Source organism: Carettochelys insculpta, chromosome 2 (genome assembly GCF_033958435.1).
Source record: "Carettochelys insculpta isolate YL-2023 chromosome 2, ASM3395843v1, whole genome shotgun sequence".
NCBI lineage: Eukaryota > Metazoa > Chordata > Testudines > Carettochelyidae > Carettochelys > Carettochelys insculpta.
The window spans coordinates 174,701,986-174,721,933 of record NC_134138.1 but is presented as its reverse complement, the minus strand read 5'-3'; the positions used below and the strand labels follow the sequence as shown (position 1 = coordinate 174,721,933).

At 41.9% G+C, this 19,948-nt stretch overlaps 1 protein-coding gene across 9 annotated transcripts in view; it reads right to left on the bottom strand.

The window, feature by feature from the left end:
* TNS3 (tensin 3) overlaps positions 1-19,948 on the bottom strand; it is a 376,357-nt gene that overhangs the window by 66,786 nt on the left and 289,623 nt on the right. For all 9 annotated transcript variants that reach the window (XM_074988033.1, XM_074988034.1, XM_074988039.1 and 6 more), the window contains 3 exons: positions 7,274-7,443; positions 6,761-6,887; positions 6,585-6,668 (listed from right to left, as the gene is read on the bottom strand). In XM_074988033.1, coding sequence (XP_074844134.1) covers positions 6,585-6,668; positions 6,761-6,887; positions 7,274-7,443 — 381 coding nt within the window. The remainder of the gene's footprint in view (positions 1-6,584; positions 6,669-6,760; positions 6,888-7,273; positions 7,444-19,948) is intronic.

Below are 19,948 nucleotides of genomic sequence, written 5' to 3'. Positions count from 1 at the left end.
AGAAATGATTTGGGAGAGCGCCCATTGGGTGAACAAATGGTTAAAGACCCACGGACATTTGGATGGCATGAGTGTTTTCATCTTAAGTATCAAAAGTATATGCTCTTGGAAATGCCTAAGAAATATAACACAAAAGCTCCTCCTTGTGCTACTCATGATACATGCTAGAGAATTTCACAATTAGTATATCATTTAGGACCAAATAATGTAGCCTTAAAGGATGTAAGGATTAGATTTTATGGGTAAATATCAGTAAACATCCACTTCATTTTATATACACAAATGAACAAAAAGGACCTCCATCGATGATTTACACATCGGCAAATTAAAAAAAAATGCTGCTTGAGACTGTATTAGAGTTTGATATAAGGATAAGGTTTGTGTATTTGACATGTGATATTGATAATTTATGTTTCAATTACTATAACTTGTTTTTAAATCTGAATGACCACTGTCATTAGTTATCTGAACCTCCATATTTTTTTAAACTGTGAAAAATAAAATGATAGAAACAAAAAAAAGCTTAAAATTCTACAATGATATTATCTGTTAAAATTATAAAAAATAAAATTTTACTTAGATTGGAAAGATATGTAAAAAACTTGCTTCTGCCATAGCTCCTTATGCCCCTTCATTGACTCTCTTCCTCATTGCCTATAGGACAATACATTGGTGTTTCTAAACATACAAATAAATAGTTCAGTGTGTTATTCTGCGCTGATATTTCATGCCCTGATAGCAGTCTTTCAAGGATGTTTCTTCTCAACAAAGAAAGAAGGAAAAAATAAAACTCAAAGAAACAAATCAGACATCTACAGAGATGCTTAACAACATCAATTGTGGGAAATCTTGAACTACGCCTAACAAATAATTAGTGATGAGCCTAAGAAGCAAAGTTGATATCTGGAACATTTTTTCCTGAGTTTATAGGTGTTTGAATTGGCTCCTCTTTTTAGAAAGAAGAGCTGCAGATTTAAAAATCTTACACACAACTTTTTTCCCCACGGATCTCAATACACTTCCCAAGAAAAAGTAAATCTAACTATTTGTGGGTCTGTCCCATGAAAGCTCACCTAATAAATTATTTTGTTAGTCTTTAAAGTGCTACTTGACTGCTTTTTTGTTTTGATAGTATACAGACTAGCACGGCTCCCTCTCTGTTACTACTCCTATTTTACTGACAGGGAGCCTGATGCAGTTCAAACTTGACACAACAATGGATGAGGCAGCAATTTAAAGCATGGTTCAAGTCTGAAAAGTGACTATGTCAAAATTGTACCTTTCACTTAAAACTTCATATTTTGATTTATTAGCACTGCATAACCAGTAAAAAGCACCAAGGAAGGGAGAAAGACACCAAGTCCTCCTTTGACAAACTGAACAGACTTTTACTGAGTTCTAATCAGTTATGCCTCTGTAAAACTATTTAAAACAATATTAAAAGCCTATTTTTGCCAGCAGAATCTTTTGTTTGACGATGATGATGTAAAGAAGGAACAGACAGAATTTGCATATTGACCCACCTGCATATTGAGCAGTCAATAAAATGAGAGTATAGGTGATGTGAGCCAATGAAAGAAAATACACAAACTGTGTGTAACAAGGGCAGCTTTTGTTCACTAAACTCGCTGAGTATCTACATGATTAAAGCGCTCTGTTCAGCGTTTGTCAGCAAAACTCAGCAATTCAGCTGGCAGCGTTATCCCTGTTCCAGATCACATATAATGCCTCTGTCCACAATGTGCTGTTGACAGAGTGCCCGTGTAGACACTTCTGTCGACAGAAAAGGCTTCTGGTTCCCCAGGCAGCCCGGTTTGCAGGGCTTCCAGTCAGCCTTTCTGTTGATAGAGGGCAGGACGGTCTGGCTGCTCTGTCGACAGAGCAGCTTGCTCTTTCAATCTGCTTTTACGTGTAGACTGCCGAGGTTTCTCTGTCGACAGTGACCTCTGTTGACAGAGGCTGCCCATATAGACATGGTCTTGGGGTCCCATAAAGCCATTTATAAAGAATCCTTCTTTTGAACAGAACCAGATTTTAAAAGAAAACTGCTTTTAATTTATTCTGCTAAAGAACAGAAAATTCCACAAGCACTATGAAATATCTCACTACTTTTCCAAGACATTTGAATTCGATAAAGAGCTGAAGTGTGGAGCACAGATCTAGCATGGAATTTCTGCAGAGTTGTGGGGATGTGTCTAGATCTGGGTTACAATTCAGACCCAATTTTAAGTGTTTATATCTTGAATTTTCAAAGGAAGTCTAAGGGAGTTAGACATCCAAGTAACTGTTCCAATGACAAAGAGGATTTTGGACCCCTAACAAATCAATTTATTACAATTGTGCCTATGGCCCACCAAGAAAGAGGCCCCATTTTGTGAGGCACTGAGTAAACATGGAGCAAAAGACAGTCCTTGTTCTCAAGGTCTTACAGTCTAAATAGACAAGACAGACACAGGCTGAAGTAAAGGATAGAATACATAACCAAAATGTACAAGGCAATAGCACTAAGGGTGTGTCTACACAGGCACAAATCTTCAAAATAGCCATGCTAATGGCCATTTTGAAAATTACTAATGAGGCACTGAATTGAATATTCAGCACCTCATTAGCATAAGGACACTTTCAAAAGCACGCAGCTCGGCGCAGCTACACGGGCTCCTTTTCCAAAGGACCCCGCACCTTTCGAAATCCCCTTACCCTGCTTACTGATCGGAATAAGGGGATTTCGAAAGGTGCGGGTCCTTTCGAAAAGGACCCCCGTGTAGCCGCGCCGAGCTGTGCATTTTCAAAAGCGGCACTTTTGAAGTGCTGCTGCCGGAAGCATCCTAATGCTAATGAGGCACTGAATATTCAACTCAGCACCTCATTAGTAATCTTCTAAATATGGCTATTTTGAAGATTTGTGCTCATGTAGACACAGCCTAAGCATCATGTAAGTTCCAATACTGGCTACAGGGGCCAGGAATGGGTTTAGTTAGGTAGGCAGCAGCTAAGTGAAGAGCAACAAGAATGATTAAAGGTCTAGAGAACATGAGCAATGAGGGAAGTCTGAAAGAACTGGGCTTGGTTAGTTTAGAAAAGAGAAGACTTAGTGGGGACATGGCAACAGTTTTCAAGTACCTCAAAGAGGGTTACAAGGAGAAGGGAGAAAAATTGTTCTCCTTGGCCTCTGAGGATAGGACAAGGAGCAATGGGCTTAAACTGCAGCAAGGGAGGGCATCAGGAAAAACTTCCTAGCTGTCCTAGCTGGTTAAACACTGGAATAAGTTAAGGAGGTTGTGGAATCTCCAACACTGGAGATTTTTAAGAGCAGGTTATACAGACACAGATTGGGTGTGGTCCAGATGGTGTTTGGTGCTGCTGAGAGGGCAGGGAACTGGACTCAATGACTTCTCGAGGTCCCTTCCAGTTCTAGTGTTCTATGATTCTAAGTGCAGAGAAAAGTAAAAGAAGGGGGATGAAAAGAGGGTAAGCACTTAAGTGATGACAACGTTTTGGAAGTAAGCACAGGAATGACAGAATTTGGAGGTATCATGGATAAAACCTGGATGAGTTGAAAAACGTCTCATTTTTGGCAAGGTGAATCCAAAACATGGCCCTTTCAACTAGCATGCAGTAGACAAATGCAAGATAAGAAACCTAAAATTCATTGGGAGTATATTTACCATGGACTGAAATTTTTTAAGAATTAACTAAGTGAGGGGCAAAAATCACTGCATCTGATCATAAACTGGAATATTGCACAGTCGCAGAATTTCTTTATTTGTGTAGGTATTATAGTTTGTGTTGTTATTGTCTGCTACAATTTATATATTAATTAGGCAATGCAGCAAGACCTGAATACCCTACAAAAGGTAAAGACAATACTGTTGCTGAAATAGTGTCAGCTGTTGTTACACAGGAACACAAGAGCTACTGTATTGGGTTAGAGCAGCGCTGCATGGAATTTGTTATTCTGTTTCTGAGAGTGGATAATATCACAAGCTTCAGAGGTAGGTACAAGAAACTTCGCAATGAACAAGATGCCCATAGTGGCTGTTCATTCTCAACACTCCCCAGTCACAGGCTGGCTTAGGCCCGAACACATGAGGGGTTATAGCCCTACTTCCCTGTCACCCCTAACCCTCATTGCCTATATAATGTAATTGTGGATATCTCAGTATTGATTCATTTAAACCAATACCGGAAGCTGGCCCACATGAAGATATCTCAAAAACAATGAATCAGCACTTTGGGACCCAATTTCTTACTGTATAATTCCTTTACTGGTTTTCTATCATGTCGCCTCTCAGTGGGATGTCATGTTAATCATATACCTATTCAACCCAAGACAAAAAGACTATTGACAAGGTGTTCCACCAGGAGGAAATTTCTCATAGCCTTCAAAATCAGTGTAAACATAGTGGATTCTGCTTATGAGCAACCTCTTGGTTCCCAGGTTCCCAGAGTAGCAGCCAGAAGAGGAAGTGCTAACACATGCGGAACCCACCTGTCTGTGCCAGGGCAGGAGCTCCCACAGACGTCAGGGAAAAACACAGTACAACCCCAGTACTTCCTTCTCTGGCTGCAGACCTGCAAACTGGTAGGGGTAAGGGCCTTTTAAAAATTATTACTAAGTAGCTTGTCTTCTGCCACTGTCTAAATCCATTAACACTGAACACAACACTGGGATTAATATTAACTGGTGCCCACCTTATATATTTGCAACTAACTTTGGACTTTTATAGTCAATAGTAAAAAAAGAGCATTTGCCTATAAAGGGCCAAATTCTATTTTCAGAAAGAATACACTTCAGACAGAAACTGAACTTCAGGCAAGAAACTTACAGCAGAATTTGACTCAGTGCAAAGAGGCCCCAGTCTTGACTCTGTGCATGTACCCAAATCATCATGTGCATATGTATTATCATGTACAAATGCAACCAACAACGTATATGCAAATCACATTTTAATCTGTACTGGATTTGTGCATGCTAATAGGTTTGTGTGTGTGTATGTGTGCGCGCACGCACATGCAAATGCTGTCATTTTGATGCACAAGTGCAAATAGCGCCCCTATAAAATATGTCATAAAGAAGACAGTGTTCTAGGGCCTGGAAAATACGTTTACCCTAGTTTTCATAGTTGCAAGCAGGTGTGTACCTCTGAAACGTGTTTTCAGTTATGAGAATGTAGTTAAAATCCTTTGGATAAATTCCAGTAAACACAACTAAAGGGGGGACAACAAGGAAGGACCTTCAATAAGTCAAAAAAGTGTGCCCTTGTAGCCAAGAAAGCTAACGGTAGACTAGGGGTATTAGGAGGAGCATTTCAAGCAGATCTAGAGAAGTGGTTACTCCCCTCTATTCAGCACTGGTGAGGCCACATCTAGAATACAGTGTCCAGTTTTGGGCCCCCCAGTACAAAAAGGATGTGGATATGCTGGAGCAGGTTCAGCGGAGGGCAATAAAAATAATTAAGGGGCTGGAGCACAAGTCCTATGAGGATAGGCTGAGGCATTTGGGCTTGTTTAGTTTACAGAAGAGAAGACTTAGGGGTGATTTAATAACAGCCTTCAACTTCCTGAAGGGGAGCTCTAAAGAGGAGGGTAAGAAACTGTTCTCAGTGGTGTTAGATGGCAGAACAAGGAGTAATGATCTGAAGTTAAAGAGAGAGAGGTGTAGGTTGGATATTAGGAAAAACTACTTCACCAGGCGGGTGGTGAAGCATTGGAATGCGTTGCCTAGAGAGGTGGTGGATTCTCCTTCCCTTGAGGTTTTTAAGTCCTGGCTTGACAAGTTCCTGCCTGGGATGACTTAGTGGGGGTTGATCCTGTTGGAAGCAGGGGGCTGGACTAGATGACATCCTGAGGTCCCTTCCAGTCCTATGATTCTATGATAATATAAAATAAGAAAAAGACGCTCAGGGGCAACTGGCAAATGGTTGCAGGACCTGTGAAACTGAGCGGCTCATGGCTAACCAGTTTCCCGGTTCCTGCCAGTGCAGGCCAGTTGGGAACCAGGCTGCCACTTGGTTCCCAGCTCCCCGCTGCTTGTGGGACCCAGTTTCCTGGTTGCTTCTCCCTGCCTTCCCTGAGCAGCACAGCTGTCAGCCTGACAGTAGTATGGCTGAGGGAAGGCAGGGAGAAGGGGCTCTTTGCTTGCCTAGCTGCCCGCAGCTGAGGGCAACTAGATAGGCTGACAGCCACAGAGCAGCTTCAAGTTGCACTTAACTCGCATGAAAGCAAGCTACATGCAACTTGAAGCCCTGTATTTCGAAGGTTTACTGTAAGCAAGAGCTAACAGTTAGGCTGGACACAGTAGAGCCATTAACTGATTTTCACAAGACTTTAAGTGGGCATGCAAAATGTCTGTGATGAGATTTAATTGTAACTGTTATTTCTAAATGAGATATTCAGTATTTTATTGAAGATTTAAAATATTCTATTTTTATTTAACAAAATCACAATTTTTTATTCACCCTGGGCTGCACTCTACCCCTCTGCAAATGACATGCACATGACCACACGCAGCGCATTGGGTCTGAGAGTCTTTCATACATGGGTTTTTTTTCACTCTGAAGGAATTATGGAAGTCTGGTTCTTACCATGCCCAGTTCTGTACACCTCCGGTGGGCTACTGATCTGCTGGCTTGATGGACTCATCTGATGGCAATGCAGGGGACTTTTCACTGGAAGAGAAAGAAAGTAAACAACCCTCTTCTGTACATTTGAGATGTTAAAAGAACGTATTAGTGAAAAGTACATGAAGACATTTCCTCACCATACGGTGTCTCTGGAGACACTGGAAAAGCTGGGGTTGAGGGAACAGCTTCACTTCCGTTTTTGGTTGGTGAGAAGATTCCCCCGTCTACTTCGTCCAGGTCTTCCTGATAATGTGGCACACCCATCTAGAGAAGGCAGAATGTAGCAAAATGAGAGTGTGACATACCTCTTCAAGTCTCTGTTGCACAATGTGCCATTTTTCATCAGGTTATACAAGCTTTTGTATTATCTGATCCACTTTTCCAATGGATAGATCTCAGCACATCAAAGACACCGACATACACAGAGGGATGTGCTGTGCCATGCTAACGCTTTTTTTCTGATGACTATGATTGTTCTGTTCTTACATACAGGGACTGTCAGGGATGGCACTTCAAGTACAAAACATACTATGCTCAACTTCTGGTTATCAGTGTGGGAATTTGAAACCTAACTACTACTGAATTTGGGATTTTATGCAGGCCATTCCTGCATCCACTAACTCCTTCTTGAATTAGTCTTTTGTATTTACCTCTTTGGTCTCTCCCACAGCAATTAGTGATCTTGGAGTTACAGCCTGGTCTATGGCAGCAGACTTCATCCAGCCACACCTGGTATATGGTGCCTGCCCTGGGATATCATTGTCATACTGTCCAAGACTTAACTTCCTTATTCGTTCCCCCGATTCGTCGCCTGGTGAACCTGTTGCAGCAAATAAGTAAATAATACAACAATAAACAAACATGTTCTTCATTTCATTAGGCCTGCTACATGATGCCAATCAAGTAAGCTAGCACAATATCTTTCACAATATTGATTGACAGTCAAAGTTTCCCATGCTGTTTCTACACAGGCCACTTCCTTCGGAAATGGCATGCTAATACAGACAGCGAAAGATGCTAATGAGGCGCAGATGCGAATTCCCCATGCCTCATTAGCATACCATCACATGATTTGGAGTCCAGAAGACCGTTCTTCCGGTCTCCAAAACACTGCATAGAAGCGCGGCCCCGAGGGGGCTTCTGGAAGGAAGTCCTCCTTCCAGAGGCCCCTTCTTGGGCGGGAGTCCATGGTGCTGGCCATTGTGCTGGAGAGCAGGGTGGTCTGGCTGGGGCCTCACAGCTGGGAGCAGGCTGTGCTGCAGTGTGGACTCCCTGCTGCTTGCCCGCTCTCAGCTTCCTGCCTGGGAGTTTGTGGGAACCTGCTTCCTTAAACGTGGCTGGATGCTAGAGCCATAGAGCTCCCCTTCTGCTGTGAGCAGCGCTGCCACCTGCCAGCTGATCACCGCCATGGAGGACTCCCTCTTTTGAAATAGCGGGCCAAGGAACGTCTACACTTGCTCTCTTTCGAAATAATCTCTCGAAAGGGGTCGCTCTTCCCACTGTGGGAACAGAGAACCAACTTCGATGGAATGGCCCCGTTCTTTCAAAGTTAATTTAGAAAGATTGAGACGTGTGCATATATACTCTGCGGATTATTTCAAAAGAAGATCATCTTTCTACCTCACTTTCGAACATACCTGCTAGTGTAGACACACCCTCAGTGTGGTGATTTGTATTAATAAAATGTATTTAAGTTAGACTGAAGGATGCAGAGAGACAAAAGAGAGATGGGCAGTAAAATGAAATTCGAGTTGGCATGGATCTGGAAAAAGCCTCAAAGGTGAGGGCAAGAAAAGCCACTGAATGAATTTACAGGAGTAATATGGTCAGAGCATGCAAAAGCAAGACGATCTGTACTTATCAGTATTATGAAGCTTTTCCAAAACTGTCCCTATAAGGCACCAGGCATTTGTTTATTCATCATGTTCTTTAAAAATAGTGCATTCTTCAATTAACATGGTCTAAAGTTCACTGAGCCAAGCATTACCAGAATAACTTTTACTTTGGACACCTCATTTCCTGTTCTTCCTTATAATTTGGCTAAAAATCTTGGCAGAGCTTCAGACATATCCCAGGAGCAGATGTTTATTTTTGAGAGTGTTTTTGTATATGGTTTGCCCCTCACATTAGATACAGATATGATATATTTTTATAAGGAACAAATAATATAGTTTCTTAGACATAGCACCTCAGCAATGCCAGACGGTTATCATTTTGCCATGGCTACATCCAACAGTAGGATTGTCAAAGGTTAATCTGTGGTATTTTAACTGCTTAACTTTCTTGGAACAATACCAAGTGGTATTATAGCCTTTTAAAAAAGGGTCTTCAAAAGCTGGTAAACAGCAGTGTTTTACAGTAGTAGTTCTTTTGGCTAAACTACAAGAACTGTATTAATTCCCTAGTATTAAGCTAGATTTCTGATTTATCTCCACGTACTTCCAACTGCTGAATGTGCAATGGTCTCCATTAAAAAGTCAACATTTACTTTGAGCTACCACAATGATGACTGAGATAAGACAGTGCCTATTTGTTTCCCCTGGATCCACATGGTCGGGGGACTTGCCCCAAGGACAATTCTGTAAAGTGATGCAAGGGAGACAACACTGTCACCATCAAATGGACCAGTCTGGGAGGACATCCTTCAGGAAGACCCCTACAATTACTTTTTCCCACTTAGGTTTTCTGTGACGAGGTAGAGGAAGAGCATAATCAGGCCCAAATTGTCCTTTTAATTACAAGAAACAACACCTCAATGATTTGTTTATGAGATCTCCAGATCTGAAGAAATGGGTCTGCCCCATGAAAGCTCATTACCTAATACATTATTTTGTTAGTCTTTAAAGTGCTACATGACTGCAGGTTTGTTTTGTTAGGATACAGACTAGCACAGCCATCTCTTTGTTATTGTTTATGAATGATCATTATAGCTGGCAGTGGTACAGGTCACCAGCTCAGAGCACTGAGGCAGGGAAAATATATTTCTGCCAGACACCACCAACTTTTAAAAGCCATCTCATTTGTGAAAACAGTTAACCGACAGTCTACCCCAAAGCCAAGCAAAGTTAATGGGAGTCTTTTCATTAACTTCAGTTGGCTTTGTGCAGCTGCATAAATTCAGCTTCTTGCTTTCTGAAATATGATATTTGGAACACAGCATTAAAAGGAACAAAGTTGGGTAAAAAAATCCCAAAAACATGGGTATATTTTCATTCTTTTGGGGGTGCAATTCATTTCTGCAGAAGGGCCTGTACTCGCTTTTTGCCCTATTTTGAACATTTAAATGAGATGTGAGTGGCCCATAGGACTTGTGCTGCTCCCTGGACAGGGGAAAATTTCTCTCTAGCAGTCTTGTTTTAATTTATTAGATATCACTTTTCCTGAAACATCTTTTTATTAGAGCAATTTTATCAAAAGAAATCTAATTAGATCTTATGAAGGGAACTCTGAACAGTTGTTTTTAGTGTGGCAGCTGTATGTTTGGAACCAAACCACTCACAACAGAATCAAAGGGACAGAAGAGTTTCTTGACTGAAAGTCTTGTAACTTGCATTTTCCCCAGATTGCCACAACAATTTTTAGCTTTATTTAGAATATGCTAATCTGTCGGCTTTATGGAAGAGGATACCTTTGTGCTATATTCAGAATTTTTAATCAGAGGGTGAGGTTTCCCCTCTCTCTTGCATACATACACACTGTAGTTTTTCAGATAAGGACACACATCCAAATTAAATTATTGCTTATAAAATATGTATCTAAAAATAATACAACCAAGTTCACTTCCAAATTCAACAGTAGAACTGCTTTTAACTTATTTATTACAAAATAAACTATAAGAGAGAGGTTACACTAAGTATGTTTTCTTTTTCCTTTTTTTCCTTGATAATTTTTTACCAAAGTTTATTGGGCAAGAAGAATGGGGGTTAGAGTCTGTCTATTAAATTATAAAATCATTTAGTGTTAACCACGCTGGAATGAAGCCACAGGCCAAATTAAACACACAGAATAACACAGGAAACTCCTTTATAATCTTACTTTTCTATCACAAACACTCACAAATCAAGTTCTTATAGTAAAGATAAATTTCATTGATTGATACTTTGCCATTAATGCTGTCAACTATCTTTACATTTATAGTCATCTCAAGAAAACAAAGCTGTACTTGGGTCAAAGTTTTAAACAATGGCATAATTTTTAAGTGTTCCTATGCCATTTTATTGGGCACATGTGGTTTACGGATTTAACAAAATATGCTCTTAGAATGGTTTCTTCATTAGCACTTTTCAGCCTGTGTTTTGCACAGCTGGAGTACATTAAGTCTTTCTTGACACAATAAAGTATCACTGATTATAAAAAATTACAGGCTTAAGCTAGAATTGACAAGGCCAAGAGAAATCAACCAACGTTGGTGCTTTCTGCATAGACATGAGAGACGTTCTCTCCTGAGATTACAGTTCACTGCCTAAACAAAATTCCTGAATACTGTAAATGGAAACTTACTTCCAATACTAAATGCACTTACGTTTCCAAGGGAGATTTCCTTGCTGTAGTCCTCTCCCATAACTATTGTACATAGTAGTGTTTGGCTCAGTTTTGTTTTTTTTAAAAGGTATGCAATGCTACTATGGAGCAAATATGACATTGCACAACTTGTAATATAATGCAGTGACTTGGTAGTGTTTGCATATGAAGATTCGTTTAATTGAGAAAAAACAAATATTAAGAACACGCTCTGCTCTACATATAAGTGCTTATTCATACTTTTTCAGATAATCCACATAAATGAAGCTCCCAGTGTGACAGTTCCACAGATGACTAATATGTTGTCAGTTCATTTTCTCAAGTGACTTACATCTTCTAACGTCACTAAATGATGAATAACATGTTTTGACAATACTAAAAGCACTGAATCTCAAGATATGGAAATATGGCCACTGACAGGAAAATGAAAAGAGAAGTTTAGTTAATTTGCTGTAGAGTTATCACCCTTAGTAATCTAAAGTTACACTCACTGACAAGAAATAATCCATGCAGCCCTATTCACACAAAGGACTATACACATACCTGTTGACATTTGGAAAGAGCTGAATACCTACTATTGCTGTTATATGAGGCCAACTGACAGCTCTTCAATGCCGACTACTATGAAGAATACAAAGAAGGCCCTTGCACCATAATTTAGTGAGGAATATATGCATATCATTAAATCCTTTCCCAAACAACTCCAAGAGAAACTCTACAAACTCATCCCACAAGAACCCAGCCCAGGGAACTTCTGCATGTTTCCTAAAACACATAAACAATGGAACCTAGGTAAACCCATCATATCTAGCCACAACACTCCTAGGCTGCATCTACAATATGAGATAAAATTGAATATATTTTATATCAGGTTCCTAATACTGGAATATATAAATTCGATTTTGACCATCCTCACTTCCACCATGCTCCCCACGAAGTCGAGTCATTGCTGCCACATACAAATTGGCTAACGTTGACTGTTACAGTAGTGTATTGTGGGAAGCTATCCCACAGTTCCCTCATCCCCGTAGCATTCTGGGTATGCACTCTGGTCTTGACATCATCTTCCTCATTGCATTTTCCTCATTCCCCTCCCAATCCCTGAAAGTATGTCGATCCCTAGAAATAATGCAGAGACCCCCAAATCAGAGGAAGGAATTTTTTGTTTCCCCACACATTACTTTGCCAACACGGGCACAGCGTCTGTATTCTCAACTGGCCATCCACTGATGATTACATGCATGTGACCCCTGAAAGTAATGCAGGGGTCTGTAATGTTTATTAAATTGAGAAGAATGAAGGAAGAAAGAATTTTTGGCTTCCTTAAGAACATAAGAATGGCCATACTGGGTCAGACCAAAGGTCCATCTAGCCCAGTATCCTGTCTGCCGACAGTAGCCAATGCCTGGTGCCCCAGAGGAGGTGAACCGAAGACAATGATCAAGCGATTTGTCTCCTGCCATCCATCTCCCGCCTTCGACAAAAGGCTAGGGGCACCATACCTTATCCCTTGTTAATAGCCATCTATGGACCTAACCTCCAAATACTTATTGAGCTCTTTTTTTAAACTCTGTTAGAGTCCCGGCCTTCACAGCGTCCTCTGGTAAGGAGTTCCACAGGTTGACTGTGCGCTGTGTGAAGAAAAACTTTCTTTGATTAGTTTTGAACCTGCTACCCATTAATTTCATTTGGTGTCCTCTAGTTCTTATATTATGGGAACAAGTAAATAACTTTTCTGTATTCACTTTCTCCACACCATTCATGATTTTATATACCTCTATCATATTGCCCCTCAGTCTCCTTTTTTCTAGACTGAAAAGTCCCAGTCTCTCTAGCCTCTCCTCACATGGGACCCGTGCCAAACCCTTAATCATTCTAGCCCTTTTCTGAACCTTTTCTAATGCCAAAATATCTTTTTTCAATATATCTTTTTTTTCCCCTGTTCATTATGTTGTTATTGGAAAGGGCATTTGGCTTTCCAGGGCACTATAAGGCTTCCATGCAATGATTCCGTTCTCAACCCACCATCCACTCAGGATCCCACCTCCCATCATTGCAGAAAATGTAATCCCTGAAAATAATGCAGGGGCCCGGAATGTTTCTTAAATTGAGAAGAATGTAGGGAAAAAGAATTTGTGGGTTCCCCATACACTATATTGGTGTTGGGGAGAGTCTTAATGTGGGGTCCCGGACTGTTTGTTAAAGGTAGAAGAAAGAAGATATAAAAGTGCAGGAAAAAAATAATTTATCGTTTTCCCCTGGCATCAGCAAGTCCTGGTATGGGTGAAGGGTGGGGTGGTGCAGTGGGTGGCCAGCCAGTTGAAGAGTTCCTTCCTCAGTGGCAGCAAGACCCTTAACCAACAGGGGGAAACTTTTCCCCAGTGGCAGCAAAGCCTAGTATGGGCGAGGAGGGGGTCAGTAGTTGGGTTGCCAGCTGAAGTGGTCCTTCTCCATGGTAGCAAAGCCACCAGTATCTTAACCACCAGAGGAGACTTCCCCACAGCAACAGCAAAGCCCAGAATATCTTTCTCACCCTTGGAGCCCTAAATGTGTGACTGGCAGCACTGTCAGTACCGAAGGGCAAGCACATCCTTTTATTGGGTTGGGCTGGGGGCTACCACGTGATGTGGCTGAGTGCAGGAAAGACCCAGACTGTGTGGCGCCTCTGGAGGAGAAAAGGGAGTTCGCACATAAATGTCAACCACTGAGAAGAAATTTCTCAGCATGTTCTGCAAGCAAAACCCCCAGCACAGCTTTGTTGACATGTGGTATGGTGGTGCAGGAGCTGGAGCCAGGCAGCGCACAAAAAAATAGCAAGTGTACAGACAGAGCCATGAACTCCCTGCAGGGGCTATCTGAATGGGTAGATGCGTGCACACCACTAAAAACATAAAAAGAAAGAAGCCACTTCTCAGTTGGTCATACTAACATGAACCCACGGCTAAAGTCTCGCTACTCCTGCTTGGAAATTCATGGTCTTCCTATTGCTGGAGGGCAGCAGCCAGAACAGAGCACTGAGAGGGGCATTGTGGGTTACAAATGGGACACCCCTGGAGGCTAATAAATTCGCTTTTAAAACGTGGCACTTCCACACTTCCTTTTGTTCGAACTGCTGAATTCAAGCTTGACACTACACCCGTCAGGTACCTGAGATTTTGTAATCTCGAGATTAGAGCACCCAAAATCGAGTTAATGGTCTTTACAGTGAAGACAGTCACATGGTAAAATTGAGCCAACTCATTTAAATTAGATTTTACCTCGTACTGTAGACACAGCCTTAGTGAAAGAATATAAGGACTCACAAAAACCATCCTCAAACTACTCACCACACAAAGGAGCCAGGATCCTCCACGACATAAACAACTTCTTCAATGAACTCCACAACATAAACAACCTCCTAAAGAAAGTCATCCTTCCCATCATGGATTTCACATCCTTACATACCAATCTCCATCACAATTATGGCACAGTCGTCTATTCAAATATTTACAATATTTACTGACCTCAGATATCCACCTTAAACACTTTATCAACTCATTCATTACATTGTCACCCAAAATAATTTTACATTCAACAACAAAACACTTCATCCAAAACATAGGAACAGCCAGAAGTAATAGGATAGCTGCCCAATATGACAACCTCTTCATGAACCATCTTGAAGAAGAATTTCTGGACCAGTGTACCACGAAGCCAATGATATACTTGAGACACAGTATCATCCTCTGGACAGATGACTATTTCCCTCATGGACTTCCACCACAAATTTAATAATCAACTTACTTTCTCTCTCCCTCTCTCTCTTTAAAACCGAAGCATTGTCCAGAGATAAAGAACCAGCATAGAAATTATCGCAGTTCTGTAATAAAAAAGCAAGCAACAAAGGTTCCTCTGAGTTTTCTATAGTCCCAAAACCTTATAAAAGCTTTCCTTTTTTGAAGTGCCTTTGCCCCTTAGAATCCCTAACCAATGCTCCCTCTGTTTTTTCCAGTCATGTCCAGAATAAATTTTGTTATATGCACCGAGGAATGTGCAGGATGTGCACCATCAGTAGAAAAACATGCTGCTGGATGCAGGAATTCTTCTAATCAGCTGGATGGCATTTGACTCTCTCCTGAGCAGCCCCCAAGCACTCAGCTTATAGGGAATACCGTCCCTAAGGCTGTTTCTATACATTCCAAAAATTCACAGGAAGAAGGGGCCTCCAGAAGGCCATGCTTCTACATGTGACCGGATGCTAATGAGGTGCCGGGAATTTACATCTGTGCCTCATTAGCATATTTTGGGCCATTTATTAGCATGCCACTTTCTCCAAAAGTGGCATGTGTAGAAATGGCCTAAATGTGTTCATGTGACCTCTTTGACAAGCCATTACCAGGCTAAAATTCACTGATGACATTTCTGTTATCAGGGTAACTATAATATTATAGGGCTGAGACTGATCTTACTGACAAGCAACAGTCAAGAGTTAACCTATTGAAATTAATGGCATCAGACGGGCTTAAAACCACTCTCAATGAAAGCAGAATCGAGAGCAAAGCTATCCAATGCTAGAATTATAAAGAAACAAAAGTGCTTAGAAAAGCACTGGCCTTCCAAAGCCCTATTTCAACATCTGAGTTCTGCATACAATGAATGGAGGGCGTGGGAGGAGAGACAAGTACCTCAAAACGGGATTTACGAAACCCGGCATGCACAGCAGTGCCACACTAGCCAATAAGAGATGCCAACCTGAGGAGTGTGTGCTAAGCCCCCCAGCCATCTCAGGCAGAAGCACTTAAAACTAAAATGCAAGGGAGGCACCTCTCTCCACTTGGAATTCTCAGCTGCATCCACTCTTTCTGGCCCACTGATTTGGCCAGAGAGAATGAGAAAGAGCAAACATGAAAATGACTCTGTAGCCTGGTAGCTTGAGCACTCACCTGGGCAAACGGAGTCCCTAGAACTCCTCCCCATCTCCATTTAAAGAAAATGATCTACAGAGCAACGGATTTAACTGGGGAGATTGAAGGAAAACCACAGCAGCATACATTCCACAGCCCAATGACTAGGGCACTCAAATCAGAGGTGGCAGATTCATGTCCAAATCCCTTCCCAGGCAGCAGGCGGGGATCTGTGCTGGGTGTTGTCCCAGATGAGGAACCTAACTACTACCAACCTACTGACTTTGGGCCGCCAACATAGCCCCTGGGGAAAACTACTGAGTCCTGAAAGCCAAAATTTGGGTGAACAGAACTGGTTGTACCTAAACACTCTTGTCAAAACCCCACAGATCGTTCAGGAAAAAATTACTAAATAGCTAATATGGACAAGAGTCTCAGAATCTGATCATAGAATCCCAGGGCTGAAAGGGACCTCAGTAAGTCATCTGGTCCAGCTCCCTGCTTCAAGCAGGACCAACCCTCACTAAGTCATCCCAGGCAGGTCCTTGTCAAGCCGGGACTTGAAAACCTCGAGGAATGGAGAATTCACCAACTCTCTACGCAACGTATTCCAATGCTTCGCCAACCTCCTGGAGAAGTAGTTTTTCCTAATATCTAACCTACACTTCTCCTTCTTTAACTTCAGGCCATTACTCCTGGTTCTGCCACCTGACACCACTGAGAACAGTTTCTCATCCTCCTTTTTAGAGCTCCCCAAATATTTTGCTACATAATTCACCCTTCTGTTCACTATTGTTTGTCTCTGTCATCTGAGGATCTGAATTCTTACAACAGAATGTGACACATATGTTACATCCCCTTTTATCATTCTCATGATACAGATGAGCAAACCATGGCATGGATTGGTTAAGTGCTTATCAAGGTCACACATAGATAAGTCAATGGCAGAGCCAGAAATAGAACCGAGTAATCCTGACTCATCATCCTCCATTCTTATTATTAAACCACAGCTAGCACTGTAGAAAGAAAATCTTTCCCTTCCGTTGTGCTAGCACAAAACAACCTTCCTTAAAGGGTGATTTGGTCAACCCACACTTACTTGGAATAGATTTACTTATTTTCTTCCAGAATTTAATATCTGAGTACACCTGTTCACGAAGTGTCTATTACACTCCGGGCAATTGATTTAGTTTTAATTAATTGAAAACCACTTTTTCTCAAAAGAGTATGTTACTTATGTGAAATCACCAGTCATCTCTCTATCTACTCAAAACAGTAATGAGACATAGATAGAACACAGGAAACTTGTGGTACAGAGGAAAGATATCTTGACCTACAGTTAGGGCCCCCTTTAAATTCACAGCCCATTTTGGTCAACTTCACGGTCATATTAAAAATAGTAAATGTCATTATGTCAGCAATTTAAATCTGACGTGTCATAGTGTTGTAACTGTAGAGATCCTTCAAACCCAAAAAGGAGTTGTGGGGGCGGGAGGGAAGTATAGCGGTGGGGTTGTGGTATGGCTACACGTCTCTGCTGCTGCAGGCAGATGTGCTAATTTCAGAGCTGAGTGGTTGGAAATTAGTAGCTGTTGAGCAGGACCCAGCTCTGAAGGTAGAGCTGCTGCCACCTGCACTGCAGAAGGAGGGCACGGTATTATATGGCCACCCTTCTTTCAGCACTGCTACTGGAAGAACTGGGCCATATATCAGCAGCCACCACTCTCTGGCTGCTCAGCTCTGAAGACAGCAGTGCAGAAGTAAGAGTGGCATGGTATGGCATTGTTAACCTTACTTCTTACCTGAGCTGAGTGCCCGGCCAACAGGTGCCACTCTCCAGCAGCTCAGCTTTGAAGGTAGTCCAGAAATAAGGGTGGTGATACCACAATTCTGCCTAAAATAATATTCTGACCCCCTGCATGTCTCTTTTAGGTCAGGACCTCCAATCTGAGAAACTCTGGTCTCCCCATGATATTGGTATAATGCAAGGTAAAAGCACAGAAAAGACCAGATTTCAGGGGTCAAGGAGGGGAACCACCAGATTTCACAGTTTCTGACATGTTTCTCCTGGCCACGACTTTGGTACGGCACTGCCTACAGACTAAATACCAAGAGATGCCATTACCTGTGTAAGCAAAAAGGGTGTACAAAACTATGTACTACGTGCAGCACATGTTAGTAAAGAGTTCAGACTTATCGTAAAGAGTTCAGGCTTATAAGATCACTAAGAACTAAACCTACAGCAGAAACATGAAGGTAAAGCTTTCATTTTCAAACTGCATGAGTGGAACACATTTATTCCCAATAATAATTCTAAACAGAGTGCAACTTTACTTTAGTTTCAATACTTAACGGGGGGAAAAAACCACAGTGAATTATTACATTAAATTGTAATGTCAGAAGCATGTAAAGGTTGCCTGTGCATTTGGTCAATATGTGGGGGTGTTAGCACTTCATTGTGTGTGATGAAAAAGGTATTTTTATGTCTGTAAAATAAAGGGCAAGATCAACAGGGCCTGTGTACATGCGTTGCTGGTTTAGTCTAAATCAAAAGAATACATACAGAAAGCCCATGGTCCTAGGCACAAGTGGACTTTTTTGGAAGAGATGCTCACTCAGCACATGAAAAAATTCATATATGGATTGGATAGCTAGGCTAGTACAGGGCAGGGAAACAGCCCAGCGCATGCAACTTCGATGGGGCAGAGTAACCCTGGAGCAACCAGTCTTTCCAAAGCAGCACACCAAGGTGAAAACAACCCTAGATCAGGGACAGATGTTCTCCTCCATGGCAGACCTACCCAATGGGGATGAGAGGCCAGTGGAAAGTAACCTTGTGGGGGCAGGAGCAGATGCTGGTGGCCATGACCTCATTCCATTGACCCCAAGATAGGAGAATGTCCTTAAGGAAGGCAGACCTCTAAGGAGAAGATGGATGGAGTTCTTCCCACAGAGGAGGTGCTTAGAAGTGGATATGAGGCATTTAGATGTCGAAGCAGGGGATAAGAAAAAGCAGAGGCTCTGAAGCAGAAGAGGAGGAAATTGATCAGTGTGCAAAAAAAAGTAATGCAAAATGTGTTAAGCTGAGTCTTGGTGGGTAGAACAATGCACACGATGATGCAGTAGTATGTACTTGTGATGACAGAAGATGCGGTTGTCTGTCTTACAGAAGGAACCAATATATCTAGAAATGCTCATACAGCAGCATACTTACACTTCTGAGGGAATTCTGCACCACTGTGCACGAGCTTATTTAATGTACGACTCATATGCTTACTTTCCTCTTCCCACCCATCCCAGAAAACAGCTTCTGCTGAAAAACTGCCATGGTTCTGCCTTTTGCCCACCAGAGGATGCTCTGGCATCACAACACAGCAGCTACCCCTAGACAGCCCCAGCTGTGACAGGGAACACGTGCAGAGCCTTCTTCACAGCACCTGTCGGGCCAGGTCTGGAGACAAGGGATATAGGAGACAGACAGCATAGTGCTCCAAGGGTGTCAGACAGGGGCTCATAAGGGTTAGTGGGAGAAGAAAGACTGTAACAAGGGACTGAATGAGAGGGGGTGTGCACGACTAAAAGGATGAGGGAGTTATTTATGCACATTGAAAGTGAACAGTCTTCTTCATTTCAAATAAGACTGAAAGGAGCAAGCCATTAATATGTACGCTGCTGAAACACTCAGATTCCCACACAAACTGAAATATCATCTCAACCCTGGCTTACTCAGGACTCACTCTGTGCAAGAGCACACTGCACTGTTTGTGGAATGCATGTAATTGTGTTAATTTTCTTAAACAACTCTAGTCTAGCACCCTTGGGATCTGACCAGTGCTGAAACAGACAATTTGCCAAAACATGGGATGTCACTATTGCCTAGCAGCATTACCAGCACTTCCACTGGTTACTGGGCTCTTAGAA